At 41.2% G+C, this 16,292-nt stretch overlaps 1 protein-coding gene across 1 annotated transcript in view; it reads right to left on the bottom strand.

Annotated features, from left to right (window-relative positions):
• LOC110991038 (uncharacterized) overlaps positions 1–16,292 on the bottom strand; it is a 93,414-nt gene that overhangs the window by 11,415 nt on the left and 65,707 nt on the right. Inside the window, exons 42-52 of the mRNA XM_022256130.2 lie at positions 15,274–15,519; positions 13,814–14,056; positions 11,963–12,208; positions 10,997–11,239; positions 8,521–8,766; positions 6,458–6,700; positions 5,741–5,986; positions 4,976–5,218; positions 2,634–2,876; positions 1,531–1,773; positions 38–286 (exon numbers count right to left, since the gene is read on the bottom strand). Of these exons, the coding sequence (XP_022111822.2) occupies positions 38–286; positions 1,531–1,773; positions 2,634–2,876; positions 4,976–5,218; positions 5,741–5,986; positions 6,458–6,700; positions 8,521–8,766; positions 10,997–11,239; positions 11,963–12,208; positions 13,814–14,056; positions 15,274–15,519 (2,691 nt within the window). The remainder of the gene's footprint in view (positions 1–37; positions 287–1,530; positions 1,774–2,633; positions 2,877–4,975; positions 5,219–5,740; positions 5,987–6,457; positions 6,701–8,520; positions 8,767–10,996; positions 11,240–11,962; positions 12,209–13,813; positions 14,057–15,273; positions 15,520–16,292) is intronic.

The raw sequence follows: 16,292 nt of genomic DNA, 5'->3' as shown, positions 1-16,292 counted from the left end.
CACCAACAAACAGACAGTGACCATCGGCTGACCTTACCTGAGACATTTATGGGGAAAGTACAATTTGCTGAATTGCCACTACTGTCGGTGGTGCTGCAGGTGACCATGGTTGGCCCCATCGTAAACGTAGAGCTTGGCGCTTTATTGCAGATGACCGTAAGGACGGAGCTGGCGTCAACGTTGTCATTGGCTTTCGGTAGAGGGTAGTTGACGGTAGCATAATCTTTGCCTTGATCGGTAGTAACATCCTCAGAAGACTGGCAGGTAAGAGTTGGTGCTTCTAAGTCTAAAAAAACAAAAAAACTGCATTAACATCTGGAACTGAAAATACACATCTTAAAAATGACACAAAAGTAACATCTGCAATGTTATTTGTCTCCCCTGCCCCAAACATTTTAGTCATGGTAAAAGTTCCCAACATGTTACCTGTCGAGGCATATTTCAGTGGTATGCGACATGTTCTACACCTAACAGATATTGCCTGAATCCAGAAAGTATGAATATATGAATAAATAGCTGGTTTTATAGTCCTTCCTGAAAACAGAGACTGAAATTGGCTCAAAGGTATGCCGACAACAGCGTGAAATTCAACGGTTTATTCAGAAAGTCTGTTGCCAATTTGTCTGAACGCTTACGGAACACTCAGCGTATCTACATGTAGATTTTAGAATGGTCAGGTTATTATATCTTTCCTATGTCTTGGTACTGGGCACCATATTGACCGTCTGCTGTGAGCACCATGCAGGGTGCAGTCCACTGATTCAATAGACCGTATTTGCGGCGTCCCCAATTTAAATCGAATTCCCAAACGTACAGTATCAATTTGATCCCCGTAATGGGGTGGTAATAGGTGATTTGGGGGGTCAGAATGAAATTGTAGAATATAGTCTGGTTCTTTGAATTTAACATTTTCAAATAAATACACTACGTTGGGGAATTTGACTGAATTTGGGGAGGCCACGAATACGGTCAATTGACAGTTTTCGCTAAGCTCATCGACATGACAAAAGCCCCCACACTTTCTTTGGAAAAAGGAGGTTTGGCTTCACACTGGTGAGATTGTATAATTATTTGACAGGCTTTGGGCTTCCAATCTGAGGGCAAAATGGATACAAGATCAGGTTGAAAAAATGGCACTAAGCGCTCGAGAAAGTAAAGGGAAGCCACTTGAAAAGAGCCTGCAAGTGGACTTCGGAACTGCCACTTTTTGTAATTGTAAATGTAATTGGTTAGCCCATGAAAACTGAAAACAAATTGAAAGATTAAGGACAAACCATTAATTTCATTCATTTTTGAGAAACCCCTAGGAGAAGCATTCTGCAGCTTCCCACATCTACCATCCAGTCAGGGCAGTTGAAAGGGTCTATATTGCAAATATTTCTTGGAAGTGCCTGTAATGTACAACTTCCCATTTTACAGATCATAAAAACTCTAAGGCACTTAGTATTTGGAGGCAACAACAGTAAAAACTACAGAAGGGGAAAACCTTCCGCTTCATCTTTCAGTGTTAAACACTCCAAAGATTTTTACCTTCGACCGTAATATCAAATGGGCATGTCTTTTTGTTGCCTGCAGAATCGGAGGCTGAACATGTGACCTCGTTTACTCCAACAGCAAAAGCTGTGCCTGAAACTGGGTCACAGGTTACTTGCACACTGCCGTCCCCAATATCGGTTGCCTTTGGTGTACTGTAGTAAACCGTGGCCGTTGCTGAACCCTCATCTGTGGATTTCTTCATGTTTTTCGGGCAAGTGAACACCGGAGCTTCGTTATCTGAGCAATTACACATGCACATGGAAAAATGAAAGGGAGTTAATGCATTGGGATTGTACAAATGATATTTAAAATTTATGGAGAATATTTTGAGAGAAAAGCAACTTGCCCCTTTGTTAACCACTTGCCTCCGGGCTTCCCGGTACTGAGTACCTTAGGTTTGTATGCATAGCCAGGGGTGCCCAAAATTGGACAAAAGAGCTGGGCCTTGTTACAAAAGACCATACTTGGAACAAAAGACTGAGCTGCTGGGAATTGCAATCATTTTTCAGCTGGCATTTGTGGAGGTAATCTGTCTTGTTTTGAAACAGTATACCTCTGTTTGCAGCATTCAGCAACCGCGGATTATCAGCGGAGAAAGAAGTGCTCCAGCACTCCAGCGATGAGCAATACTGTACCGCTGCACCCCTATCTGATCCCATTTGAGACAACAGCGCCATTCAGCAACACGCTGGGCCAATTTTGGGAACAAAGGAAATCATGCAACACCGCACAACCATAGGCTCTCCTTACTGGGCAGCAGGCCTGGCTGTAATACTTCGGCGTCGATGGAGGTTACCTGTCTGATTAGAGTAGCCTTCAGACAATCATTCATGTGGGTGTAAGCATCCAGTAAATGAAGTTATGAATTTTTGAAGACTTTTGAAAATGGAAAATCTTGACAATCGCCTGGGCACTTGTCCTGCATATGCAAATTCCAACCGGCAGGAAGTGGTTAAAATAGGCTGCCAATTTCACAAATCTGCCGGTCAAATGTTTAATGAACCAATGTAATATTCCAATTGAAATGCACAATGAAAAGAACCTTTCATCTTGAAGATGAGCGGTTGGAAATGTCAAGGATTGCGGTGACGTCTCACCTGTTACATCGACCACAAACGTGCATGTCTTCTTGTTGTTGGAGCTGTCGGTGGCTGAGCAGGTGACCGTTGATGTTCCAATGCCAAAAGTGCTTCCTGAGGGTTTTTCGCAATTGACCATCACAGTGCCATCCACATTGTCCTTTGCCATCGGCACGTCATAAGTGACTGTGGCATATGCCTTACCAGGGTCAACATTGACTTCAGTCAGAGATGGACATTCAAATTCTGGACTAATCTTATCTAAAAATACAAAAACAAAATAAACAAAACAAAATAATACATAAGAAAATAATAACAAAAACACAACTACTCATATTTCTTCCCGGTACCCACTGCCTAACTGAGTTGAACTGGTCAGTCAATCTCTGCACTCAGCCAAACTCTTAAATATCCCAACCCTTAGGAGATTAGGACATTAGGAAATATAACAAATTAAAGTTTGCACCCTTTACATCATGTCACCTTGTCTATAACACTTCTTTTCCACCTATCCACCAAATTTCAGCCCAATCAGGCATAGAATTCACAAGATACAGGACTTTTAAAAATGTACCTTGAATATCACGTGACTAGTCACATGATAAAGTCATTATTATATCAGGTCAATGACTGCCTAAAGCCCTCCCCTTTCAAGACATCTCCAAGCATTGAACCCAATTGGACATGTATTCACAAGATATAGTGCTTCAAAGAGTGCATCTTTAATGTCATCATCTTATCAGCTCATTGTCTGAAGCACTCCCCTTCTAGATATCTGCAAGGTTTGAAACCAATCAGACATGTACTTCACTTTGAGGAATGCACCTTCAATGTCATGTAACATGGCCATCTGATGATGTCATGATTGCATGAGGTCAATTTCATCTATAACACTTCCCTTTGTAAATATCTGCCAAGTTTCAACCCAACTGGACATGCACTTCATGAGAAATGGTACTTAAAATGATACACCTTTAATGTCACATGACTCCTCATACAGCATATGAGGTCAATCTCTGTTTCCTTCCCTTCCTGACGTCTGCAAGGCTTCAATGCAATCAGACATGTACAATATAATATTTAAATATTCAAAATTTAATCATAAAACACTTGATGACGTCATCAGGACGTAATTATTTTAGTACTATTTTTGCTTTGAGGTCCGTCTTTTATGCAACTTTGACGATGATCGAACATTGTTAAGTTACCAAAACTGTGCCTTGAAAATGTGTACAAAGTCAATGGGCTGAAATACATAATAAAAAATCAATAATAAATCACTTGATGACGTCATCATTATGTCATTGTTCTAGACATATAGACATCTATACACAAGGGTCCTTCACTGATGTAAGTTTGATGAAGATCCGAAGCTGATTAGGAACCAAGTTGATGCCAGGAAAAACCTGCACATAACAGAGGGGGTTTGGGTCATCATCAGAAGAAGACCAAAAAAGGAAAGAAGGCCTTTTTCGCAACTTAAGAAAAAGCCACAAATTCAGAAATTTTGACTATCCAGCAGGAGGGTAGGGAGACAATTTAACTTTTTCTCCCCCAGTAACATTATGAATAAGCCTGAAGCTACAGTCACTTTTGAATCTGTTCCCCCCACATCAAAAGCCGGATACGCTGCTGCCAATAGTCTATAGAAGGTGTACAGATCTAGTTTATTAACGTAACTTGTGAAATAAAAACTGACTGCTAAGTTTCAAAGAACACAAGATATCAACATTGCAGTTGTTAAAACATTCATGCTCAATGCTGAAAACTGTATCAAATGCCAGAGACAGACAGCTTCAACAATCTATAGTAATTAATGTCCAATGAATAAGACACTGTTAACAAATAAGGTTCCTGGAACATAACACAAAGGATCAATATTACAAGTTTGATGCTAAAAGTTTGAGTAACGACTACCATCATAAATCCAACAAGGTCCAACTATTTGTCACTGCTGCTGGATCCTACTGGATTGGGCGGTAAACTCCTTTCACTTGTTCCTCTTGAAATCAGTTAGATTTGGCAGTGAACAAGCCGTAAAACTTGGCTGGGCAGTTGAAATGTGTTTTTTGTTGGAATCAGCAAGAAACTGAAAAATACACAGTTGGATTCTGCTGGATTGGCATATCATTTTACAAGTTACAGTCACTGGCCCGGCAACTCAGAGAGTTGGACTGAGCTCAGTTGAGTAGGAAATTCATTCAAGGGGGCTTGTCCACAAGGCCATTTTTTAAATGCAATCATCGCATTTTAGACAAGCCTCAAAACCTTGGACTGCTTCTTCCTCCGATCCTCAGCATTTCAAAGCAACTGACCAACAAAGTACTTTATCGTTATTTCAACAAACCCAACAAGGTTACCTTTAATGACGACAGGGAACTCGCAAGTCTCCTCGATGTTAGAGGTATCAGTTGCAGTGCATTTGACCATAATTCTTCCAACACCAAGTGCCGTGCCGGATTCCGGGGTGCAGGTAACTTTTACGGTGCCATCCACATTATCAGTTGCAATTGGTAAAGTGTAGGACACTACTGCAGTTGACTGGTCGGCATTAATGAACAAATCCATGGGTATCGGGCACTCAAACTTTGGCCCCTCATTATCTGAACAAACAGAATATTAAAGATATCTGTCAAAACACTTGCTCACCATGGGAAAATGAGTGTCAGGAGAGGGTTACATCATGAAACTTACAGTGCTGGCATTTGCACACTGTAGCTATGCGCATCTGGCTATAGAAGCTTCATGGATCTCCAGAATTTTCGCACGGTTAAAATGCCTTTCCATATGTACCGTTTTTGGGTGCATTGCATATACAATGTGTCCATATTCACTATCACAGACACAAAAATCTACTCCAAAATCGATTAGCCATCCAAATCACCCCAGGAGTGAATGTGAAGGATATGCAACACTTGCTACAAGTGTTGGGGCCTCATATGGATAGGTGCCTTTATGGGTTTACCGTAACAGATGCCTGTAAAAATCTGAATTTTTTTTCCAAGAAGGCTACACGGATAATGCATGGGGGCCAGCTAACAATGTCCCAGCAAACTTTGTTATGTCCGCAGACATGAATTCAACTGAGCAAAAACAATGAAAGGACACAACGACCCAAATCTTACCACGGACATTAACAGGGAAGGAACATGACTTGGAATTTCCAGCAGAGTCAGTGGCGGAACAGGTGACATTCCGTTGGCCGATTGGAAACTCCGACCCAGGGGGATCCATGCAGTTGACCTGTATGTTTGTATCCACATTATCGGTCCCTTCCGGTAAAACGTAGTCGACAGTGGCATACGACTGACCCGAATCAACCGTTTCATCTGGCATGGGCAGGGGACATTCAAACTCTGGGGCCTCCTCATCTGTAAACAAATGAGGAAAGAACCAGAAGAAATTGGTCGCCTTCCGTCTCTGCAAAAAGGTTTGCCTCTACACAAAGACATCAAGCACTGCATTTTGAATTCTGTTCTGCCTAAGAAGCTCTTCAGTTTTGCATGAACATGTTCACAATGCCGTCTTTCTAATTTTAATTAACCTTTATACCTGAAGGTCAAGAACAACACAGATAGGAGACGGCTTACTCTTTCCAAATATTACAAAACCCTGAAAATTGACCTCCGCTTCAATGTGACTTTGAACCCTCAAAATAAGAAAGATCGAGACGCGACTTTACTCTCATTTTGTCTGAACAGGTCATAATTGATTTTTACCATCTCTCTAGAAGCATGTGGGTTTCTTTTTTGACCGGGAAACACATGACGGAGAAGTAATGATACACGAAACAAAAGAGGTGCAGCAACAAATTACAAAAATAAAGAAACTCAAACGTTTACCTTTCACTACTCTGTTGAATGGGCACGTCTTTATGTTGCCTGAGGAATCCTGGGCTGAACATGTGACCACGTGTTCTCCAATACCGAGCGGTGTGCCGGGCTTTGGGGAACAGGTTACCTTTACACTACCGTCCACATTATCAGTAGCTTTGGGTGTGGTGTAAGTCAGTGAATAAGTGGGTGCACCCTTGTTGGTAGGAACATCCATATCAATTGGACAATCAAACTCCGGCTTCTCCTTGTCTACACAAACCAAGTAGGAAACAAAAGAGCTTTTCGCACATTGCGTACACAAACCAAAGGCATTCTGCCATGTTATTCATCTAATATAGATGTTACAGAGGCTAATGTGTCCACATTGGAACAAGAAACACTAAAATGGAGCTGGACAGGGTTTTTGAATTCTTCAATGGTGTTTTGGTAACCAGAATTTTCTTCTTGACCATTAGCAGACAGTGCTGTTCTGCATCACAACTGTCCAGGGCGTGGTGTGATTTTCACCCAAAATAGCAGCTTTTTAGAATAAGATACCACAACCATAGTCCTTAAAATGTTGGATGTCACAAATGTGGACCCTTGGTGGTCATCTGTTAAAGATTTGTCCTGTGTTTATTTTTCAAAAGCTCTGAGAATATGCCGCAGAGCAGTACCTGCTACAACACAAACACAGAGATGCTCAAGCTTCCATGGACTACCGTAAGCGTCTGCAGGTGCATAAACTTATAGGACTTCACCCCAGTATGAGGACAAGTAGCCAGACATCAAGTGGCACCAATTCCAGAATTCACAAGACTTCACTGAAACATCCTCTGTGTTTTGACACAGGGAATCCCTGCATTATGACCCACCATCAAGTATGGTTGAGCAAGCCTTGCAAATGTCAAAAAAGGAAACCCCAAACCCAGATAGGAATCTTATCCAGCACATGTATCGTTGTAGCTCTTCATCTATTTCGTGAATATTTCTGGAAAACGCTGGTCATGTTTTTCTTCATAATAATTGTTGTCTTATTATACCTGCATTATACAAATGAGACTTATTAACCCTCCTTTTGCTGTAACCGTCAAAAAAGTAAAAAAATGCTTCCACTTGATTTCCCCCAGTACACAGACACATATGGGAAATTTGACTTGATTTGACTGATAGGACAACTGTGTCAAGAATATGTCTTTGCATAGGAGGGTTAATCACATTGATATCCTGATATTTTAGGCAATTTCAAAACTCTAATATGTATGAAGTACGGTTGCATTTTGTTTTCTTATTTGGTATTAACTCACCTGCAAAAGTAGAGCTTAAAATTTCAGTTAAGTGTAATGATTTTTTTTCTCAACATACAGCATCACCTTAAAGCACAGTCCTTTCTTGAATGGGCGCTTTAGAAGTCTTATCTATTATTAAGGGAATCAAGATGTGCTTGGCTGGTCTTAAATGTGAGTTTAAGACTGGCTCAGGAGATTGGACATGACTAATTGTGGCCAAGCATATATTCCCATTCATATAGCTTTTAATCAGCAAGTCAAATCAAGTCAATTTATGATGGATTTCCAACAATTTTGTTCCAGAATTTTACTTATATTTTTCCCGTCACCCCATCCAATTTATGGTACATCCCTTGCGCAAGAATCTCCTTATCTAGACTTGGAGCTCGTGTGCCAAGCAGAATTCACAGAGACTCTTGACCAATCAGAATCAATGAAACCCTATGGTAGCCAGGTGCCAGCATGTGATTAATGCAGTGGGCATTATCACTTCTCAGCAGGTATTATCAAATGTTAATACATGGTCAAGCTGCACGCTATTGACTAGGGAGAGTGTCTGGGGTATTTATGAATACTTGTTGAGGCTTCTTTACACTTTAGGCAAACAGAAAACCAAGGGAATTCAATGTCACGAAACCTGTGCATCGAAATTTGCTGGAGTTGAAACGTGTTGGACTTTTGTGAATCCTCACTTATTCAACCTGATGCAAGAAATATCCCATTTGTGTTTGCATTTGAGCCAAGTACAGTGCATTTATTTAGCACGAATCGACCACTGAATTTGTCGAGACAACATCTTACCCTTAACTTCCACGGAGAAACTACAGTCGGCCGAATTGCCCGCCTTGTCGGTAGCAGTACAAACCACGTCAACTTCTCCAACGGAGAACGTAGAGCCTGAGACTTTTGTGCAAACCACTTGTACATCAGCATCGACATTGTCAGACACCTCCAGCACAGAGTAGTTGACTGTAGCGGAAGCCTGCCCAACATTGGTGCTTAGGTTGTTCATATCTTCTGGACATTTTAACTTTGGATCTTCCTTGTCTAAAGCAAACCAGCACCATCCACACATTAAAAAATTAAACCAGTGTAACTTTCTTTGGGCCCTCAGTAGACACGAAAAATAAATGGAGTGAGACGCCAGGAAAAAAGATAGAATGCCAACAAAAGTTACTTAACAGAGGGCTCCCTCCCAAGTCAAGAGATAGTGGGGAGTTACAACAAAAGAGACTTTTGGTGGAGGCAAAAATACATGTCCTTTTTTGCTCTTTGAATCATCTACGAGCTTACATCTTCAAGTTCAAAACAATAATACACTAGTCATGTGATGTGAGACTTGTGGGATTACCACCACCAATTGTCCCTCAAGTGCTTCACTGATCTGCCAATGAGAGATTGCAGATTGACCTCAAAAAGTGGATATCCACATCACCCACTTCCTCTTTTTTTTTTTACTGTGATTAAATAAAAGAAAAAACCCCAAAAGACCTATTATTTTATTTAGCAAAGTATTTACAAACTAGGGGCCAGGAGACACTTGGGAATTGTTCAGTTTTAGCGTAGAAAGAAAACCCTGGATATTTTTCTAGGAAATACCCACTGAATCAGGAGGAGACTTTTGAACAAACACATGCAGTGAGGTCTATATCATCAGATAATAAGTACTGAATGGACAAAGTCTGTATTCAGCTGTCACCTTTAAAGAAAGGATACAGATCCCGCTGTGACAGTCACTGGCCTCTTGTGGATCCAAGATGGGAGGGGGCCCTCCCATTTGTTTTGTCTATTTCATTTACTTTCCTTCCAAAGGCATGCCAAAAAAGGCCAAAAAATGTAGCCCCAGCCTTCAAGAAGGTCATGAAAGGTTACTTAAAACTTCCCAATTTTTCTGCTCTTAGGGCAATAGTTTTTTAAAGTTGATGCTTGGATCTGCTGACCTTCCGGATTCAGAATTGAAAAAGAAAATTCATTTTGCGAAGTCTCAGATCTGCCGACCAACAATTTACACATATAAGTGTTTAGAAAAACATTTTTGGATATGCTATCTGACTGACAGCGAAGTCCCCGGTCCTCAGCTGCTACTGGTAAGGGATACCACTTTTTTCCCTTGTGTTTGAAAATGGTTTTTAGAAATTAATTTGGGGGTATTCTCTTTACTGAAATGTTCAAATTTTTTTAGACATCCAGACATACGATATGAGGGATTAACCACTTGCTGCCGGGGAACCCTCTTTCGAGCACCATGGTTTTATATGCAGAGCTGGGGTGCTCAAAATGGGACAAAAGAGCTGGTCCGTGTAACAAAAGACCCTACTTGGAACAAAAAACCTGCTGCTGGGAATTGCCAGCATTTTTCGTCTTGCATTTCTCGAAGGTAATCCATCACTGTTTTTGAACAGTATTTCACTGTTTTGGGCATAGCACACAGCGGATTATCACTGTGGACAAAAGTGCTCCAGGGCCCCATTGCTGAGCAAGACAGCACCGCTACATGATAATCCAGCCGCGTTTGAAAAGATGCCACTCGCATTCACTGGGGACAAAGGAAATGACACAACACCTCACAATTCTGGGTTCTCTTTGCAAGGCAGCAGGCCTGGCTGAAATATTAAGGAGTCAGTGAAGGTTATCTGTCAGCTTAGAGTAGCCATCAAACAGTCATACGTGAGGGTGTAAACATGAAATGATGAATTTTTAAGAATTTTAAAAACTGAAAATCTTTTTTTCGCTCTCAATAGTGGAGATAATCCAGCCTTGTTTTGAAACAGTGTACCACGGTTTGAAGCATTTAGAGCGAGCGGATTACCACGGGGACAAAAGCTCTCAACCACCGCAGCGATGAGCCACACAGCACCGCTGCACGCTAATCTGGCCCCTATTGAAAAGAGGTCAGCAGTGCACTGTGCTGGTTTCCGGAACAAAAGAATCTCATGTAACACCGCACAATCTGGGCTCTTTTGCCAAGGCTGCAGGCCTGGCTGAAATATTCAGGAGTCAATGAATTTTACCTGTCAGCTTTAGAGTAGTGCCCAAAGAGTCCTTAATTTTGGTATAAATGGCCATTAAATGAAATGATGAATTTGTGAAGAATTTTGAAAATGGAAAATCTTGAAAAATGACCTGGCATCTTGTCTTGCTCAAGAAAAATCCACCCGGCAGCAAGTGGTTAAAAGCACCTGGTAGCACATGGTTAAGGAAGAAAAAGATCTAACAGCAGCTTCAATGTTGGTTAACTCTCAACTTAAAATCCGACTCAAACTCTGGGATATTTTACCTTCAACAGTGATAGTAAATGGGCAGGTCCTGGTGTTGCCAGCTGAATCAGTGGCCGAGCATGTGACAGTAGTTTTGCTAACATCAAATGCTGTGCCTGATCCTGGAGTGCAGGTAACCAGTACACTTTCACCTGAATTGTCCAGTGCCGTCGGAACTGTGTAGGTAATGTTGGCTGTTGACTGGCCAGCGTCCGTAGGTTTCGTCATGGACATGGGGCACTTGAAATTAGGTTCTTCGTCATCTGAGCCAAACCACAGAAAAAAAAGGCCATAGAAAAACCATGACACAAGCTCTTCATAAAAAACGAGCCATGGAAAAGAACATTTTCTGAGTAATTCGTTCAGTTTAGATGTCAACTACACTTCAGCAGAAATGTGACGTGGGAATAAAGCACTTAACGGGACGTTGGTCAAGTGGACGTTGGTAATAACGGGACCATGGCAAACACAAGTTTGTAACCTCAGCATAAAGGCCAAACAAACACCGTAGAGTTCCATCAGTTCCAACAGTGTGAATAGCTACTTAGGATATGAATGTTTGCCCAAAGGTATGTTTCCATACACATGTATGTCTTCAGTGTGTCTCATGTCTGTACACTTGAGTTACGGCAAATGCCTGGCAAAATTGTCAGGAGTGGCATAAAACTATTGGACATGCAAGTGGAAAGAACCAACAAAACTTCACGAGGAAACATACCGTGACACTCTTTTGGCTTGATATTTCTTGCCTTCATTGGGGTTCAATTAATTCATTAATCAAACCAGGATGTGATGAAAACAATAGCTTTAGTGATCCATTCCTTACAATAACAGAAAGTAATGTATTCGAATTGGCTCTGCGCATAGCGTAACAACCACATGCGATATGTAACTTTGTGATGTAACTGACAAACATGATGCTTCTGGTTCTTAAAAAAGGCATGACACCTGTAAGTTTTAAAAAACAGCTGTGCTAAACTTCTTACCCTTCACTTCAATGGAGAACTTGCAGTTCTTTGTGTTTTTGGATTTGTCAGTGGCAATACAAGAAACGTTTGTCTTTCCTATAGTAAACTTGGAGCCTGACTCTTGGGCACAGTAGGCAACGATGTCAGAGTCCACATTGTCAGTGACTTTGGGGAGAGTGTAGTCCACAGTGGCGTATGGCTGACCAGCATCAGTGGGTATGTCAGTCATAGGCAGCGGGCACTCAAATTCTGGATCCTCTTTGTCTGTATTCGAGATGAGGGTAAAAAGCTAAGGGAAGGGTATCAGTGCATTAGCCCCCTAGGTAGACAGCCTGACGTCTCATGAAGACCACATACCAAATGGGTTAACCCTCTCAATATATTTTGCTTCCCCCCCTTTAGATGTTTGGTACTGTACTGCATCCAATTAGATTAACCATGGAGGAAGGACACAGGAGTTAAAAATCTGGCACTTCAATGTGCTCAAAGATTTTCGCTGCCCAGTAAAAAGAATAGAAAACAACCCCCACAATGCCCGGTCACTTCCTGCAGCTTTGCCAGATAAATGGTGTCAGTAATATCCTTGCGATACTTGTGGTGTTTTTGTTCATAATCATCTACAATTTTTCACTGTGACCAGGAAATAGAGACGGAAAAATCCTAACGTTAGACCTACTTTTGCCATTGTGAATGAACTTTACAATATTGATACACTGTTCTATTAACCGTGAAATGTTTGTAATTTAATTTTTGTCCTTCCAAAACATCAGTTTGAAAGGCAGGGTCTGAATTTGGCTGAGACTGGCCAACATATTGACCACTACTGGAAAGCTACATGCAAGTTCATTATGAATGAAATGCACTATTTCATCACAAGGAGTGATCATGAGATCTCATAAAATACACCTTTGAATAAATGCTGTAAGAAAAATGAATTAAGCACAAAATCTTATAAACAAGTTGGTTATGTATTCCCAAAATAAGTCCAGAAGAAAACATTTGAGAAGGGCAGTAACTGCACATGAACATTAAATTTGACATTGTTGTGAAATCATATCAGGCACCAACAAAGACATGAATATGCAATTTCCTTAATTTCAGTACACATACTTTCAATGATGCAGATTACAAGTGCAAATTGTGGCAGTGATCATAGGATACAAAGGGGTCTCAGGGTTGCAAAACAGAGGTGCGTAGCAAGTGCTAGCTGTGCTCTGGCTATGGAGATATCACACATGCCAGAAAGTGATCATTGGCCAAATGTTATCGCCCAGGCAGTTCAAACTCTTGAGTCCTTCCTGCGTGGATAAGCAGTGATGTTATCACTGCCCTGATAAGTTGCTTTTAAAAAGCTAGATTTTAGTGCAACCAATATTCAATGAGTGGGCATCTGCATGACCACAATTTTAGTTTACTTATAGAGAGTCACGGTTGTAAATCAACATTTTTCGTGACATTTTTATTTTAATGAATTAGCAAATTAGTCTTTCTGAAGCCAGGAAGGTTTTGTTAACATGGAGCAACTGAGCACATTACTATGTCGCCCTCCAAGCCCAATAGGGTGCCAGTCCATTGCGGGCCACTAGTACCTCTTCACATTTCTGGGGTAGAGCAAGGTCAGGGTAAATTGATTTGCCAAAGGCCACAAATTATGACATGCAGCTGGATTTCAACCCCCGACTCTCTGATCGTGGGTCACCAACTCTCACCACTAGGCCATATTCACCTCTTTTATTCTAAATAGCAGTTTCCCGTATTATGGAATTTCAGAAGTGCACCTCCCAGGAAAAAAAAAATTGGTAAATAGCCTAAAGGCTGTTTCATTTACCAAGTTGGTGAAGCCTAACACAGAAAGTAATTTTTTTTCACCTGTGACTGTAATGTTGAATGCACATTTCTTCTGGTTGCCAGCGTTATCGACGGCAGAGCACATGACAACGGTCAGTCCAACTCCCAGTGCTGTGCCCGATGATGGATTACAGGTCACTGGCACCTCCTTATCCACATTATCAATAGCAGTCAGTACAGGGTACGTCACTAAAGCAGTTGGTGCACCCTTATCCGTGGGCTCGGACATAGGAAGTGGACAATCAAACACCGGCTCTTCGTCATCTAAATTGAAAATTTCACCGACAGCATTTCTAAAAAACTCAAACACTACCCACTTTAAAATGTCACAGTAAAATCGCTATAACTCGAACTCCACAGTAACAGATGAAACAATTTGAGTATATTGAATTTTGAGCCAATGAAAATTCCAGGAAATCATAAATACACACAGAGCTGCTGTGCAGTCTATTGGGAATGAAAGTGGCAATGCTTTGACCATTATTTTCTGTCTAGTAGTGCACAGTTTGCTCAGAAATCATCGCTTTACTGATATTTTAAAATTCTTTTGAACTGATAAACGACAAAGCTTGAAAACATTGTGCCTTCTTAAGACCTTCTTAAGCTTGTGGCAAGGCTGTTGTGCCATTTGGTCTATCATGTGAACAGAGCGATGTGCGGTGCACACTCAGGATTTGTTTTCATTTGAGTGATCACACAACCTCTCCTGTTGCTGTTACACGGGGACTGCAGAGTCAGTGATTGGACTGGCTATGTACGTGGTGCAACTGGGTCCACAGTGGCCATCAGGGTAGCCAGAAAGCCACGTCTTGTTGCGGTTTGGGAACTTCGCTTAGTTCACGGACTAGTTGTAATCCCTAGCAACCAACCAGAGCTGAGCTCCAATGGCTTATTTACAAGGTATCACAATGGTTAATCGTTGTGCTAATTTTCCCTGATATCTGCAGGTGCCACCGCGAGTTTGCAAAGTTTGGTGGTGGACGTGGAGTTCGTGTACCTAAATGAGTCACACAAAGTTCGCCTGCGCGCCAATCCAACCCTCTCAGCTCAGGCCTATTTTCTGAAGAAAGTTGACCTGGTTACTGGTTGGCTTCTGCAGCACGCATACACATACTGTCCATCCAATGTGACAAGAGGATGTGTGCTTTGTAGTACTCACTCATAATCCAAGTCTTACGTTCCTTTATACGCTTTTTGAAGAGTTTCGGCAGCAGTTACTTTGCATCAGTGATAGCAACACTGTGGATTTGATGGTGTGGGCATTTCGAGTTACAGAAGTATTTTTGCTCATTAGCAAAATGACTCATAAGTAAAATTTCCAAAATTTTGGAGAAATTTTAGTTTTGAATATGAGTTTTTCTCCTCAGAAAGTATCTCTGATTCATGTTTGCATAGTTCCAATGCGGAAATCAAACCCAGATTAAAATAAATTTTTCAAAGACTTAGTGTTGGCCCACATCCTTCATCAGACGAAAACCCACCTATAACATCAACACGGAAAGTGCATGTCTTGGAGTTGCCGTACTTGTCCAAAGCAGTGCATGAAACAACTGTCTCGCCAAGTGGGAACGTGGAGCCAGATGTTTTGTTGCAGGAAACATTGGGGCTAGGGTCAGCGTTGTCTGTGGCAACTTGTAGAGTGTATGAAACTGTGGCGTAGGATTGGCCCGCATCAACTGAAACATCGCTCATGGTGATTGGACAGTTGAACACGGGTTCTTCGTTATCTGATACAGCAAAAGACATACAAGGCATCTAGAACTTGCCATGGTGAACCGAAAGGCATAATCTTAAAAATCAATTTAGACAAATTTATTGCAATTAAATCCATTTTGATCAAGCAAACTGCCCTTCAAAATCCCTTTTTCTGAACAAAGAAAATCAGCAATCCCCTGAACCAACCATCCTCAATGGACATGTGACATGTACTTCTGATCTGATCCAGAAAAAAAGGAAGAAAGCCTAGTTGACATCCATCTCACAAAATTGAAAAACTAAGTTAATTTCTCTCCTCTCATCGTTATTTCTTCCTTTCCATCACTGAATTTTTTTGTAATCTAATATTCGGGGAGTCAAGTTGGCAAAGCAGTTCTTTCATCTCTGCGGTCCAGGTTTGATTCTTCGCTCGATCCACATGTGGATCGGGTTTTCAGTCCCTACCTAATTCTGTGGGCCTTACCCAGAATATTCCTCTGGGGTTTTCCTTCCACCGCTAAAACTAACTGCTAGTGTCTCCTTTCTGTGGATATAGGTGGATGTGGGTTGTTTGGAGACTGCCCAAGGCACTCTTGTATGCCATCGGCTCAAACACATTTAATGTCTTCATTGCACAGCACATTTGAACATATGTGTTTGAAATTTGTGCCTTTATCCATGAAAAAATCATCAATTAGTACTATTATTATTATTATCAAGATTAAAATAAGGACACAAAACACAAAAACTACACAAGATTAAAAAAACTAAGTCAAACGCAACAAATTCTAATCCCTTGCTGTAT

Source organism: Acanthaster planci, linkage group LG03 (assembly GCF_054643075.1).
Source record: "Acanthaster planci isolate LZ-2023a linkage group LG03, COTS_SCS, whole genome shotgun sequence".
Classification (NCBI taxonomy): domain Eukaryota; kingdom Metazoa; phylum Echinodermata; class Asteroidea; order Valvatida; family Acanthasteridae; genus Acanthaster; species Acanthaster planci.
Note: the sequence above shows the minus strand (reverse complement) of the source record. Positions and strands in the feature narration are given on the sequence as shown.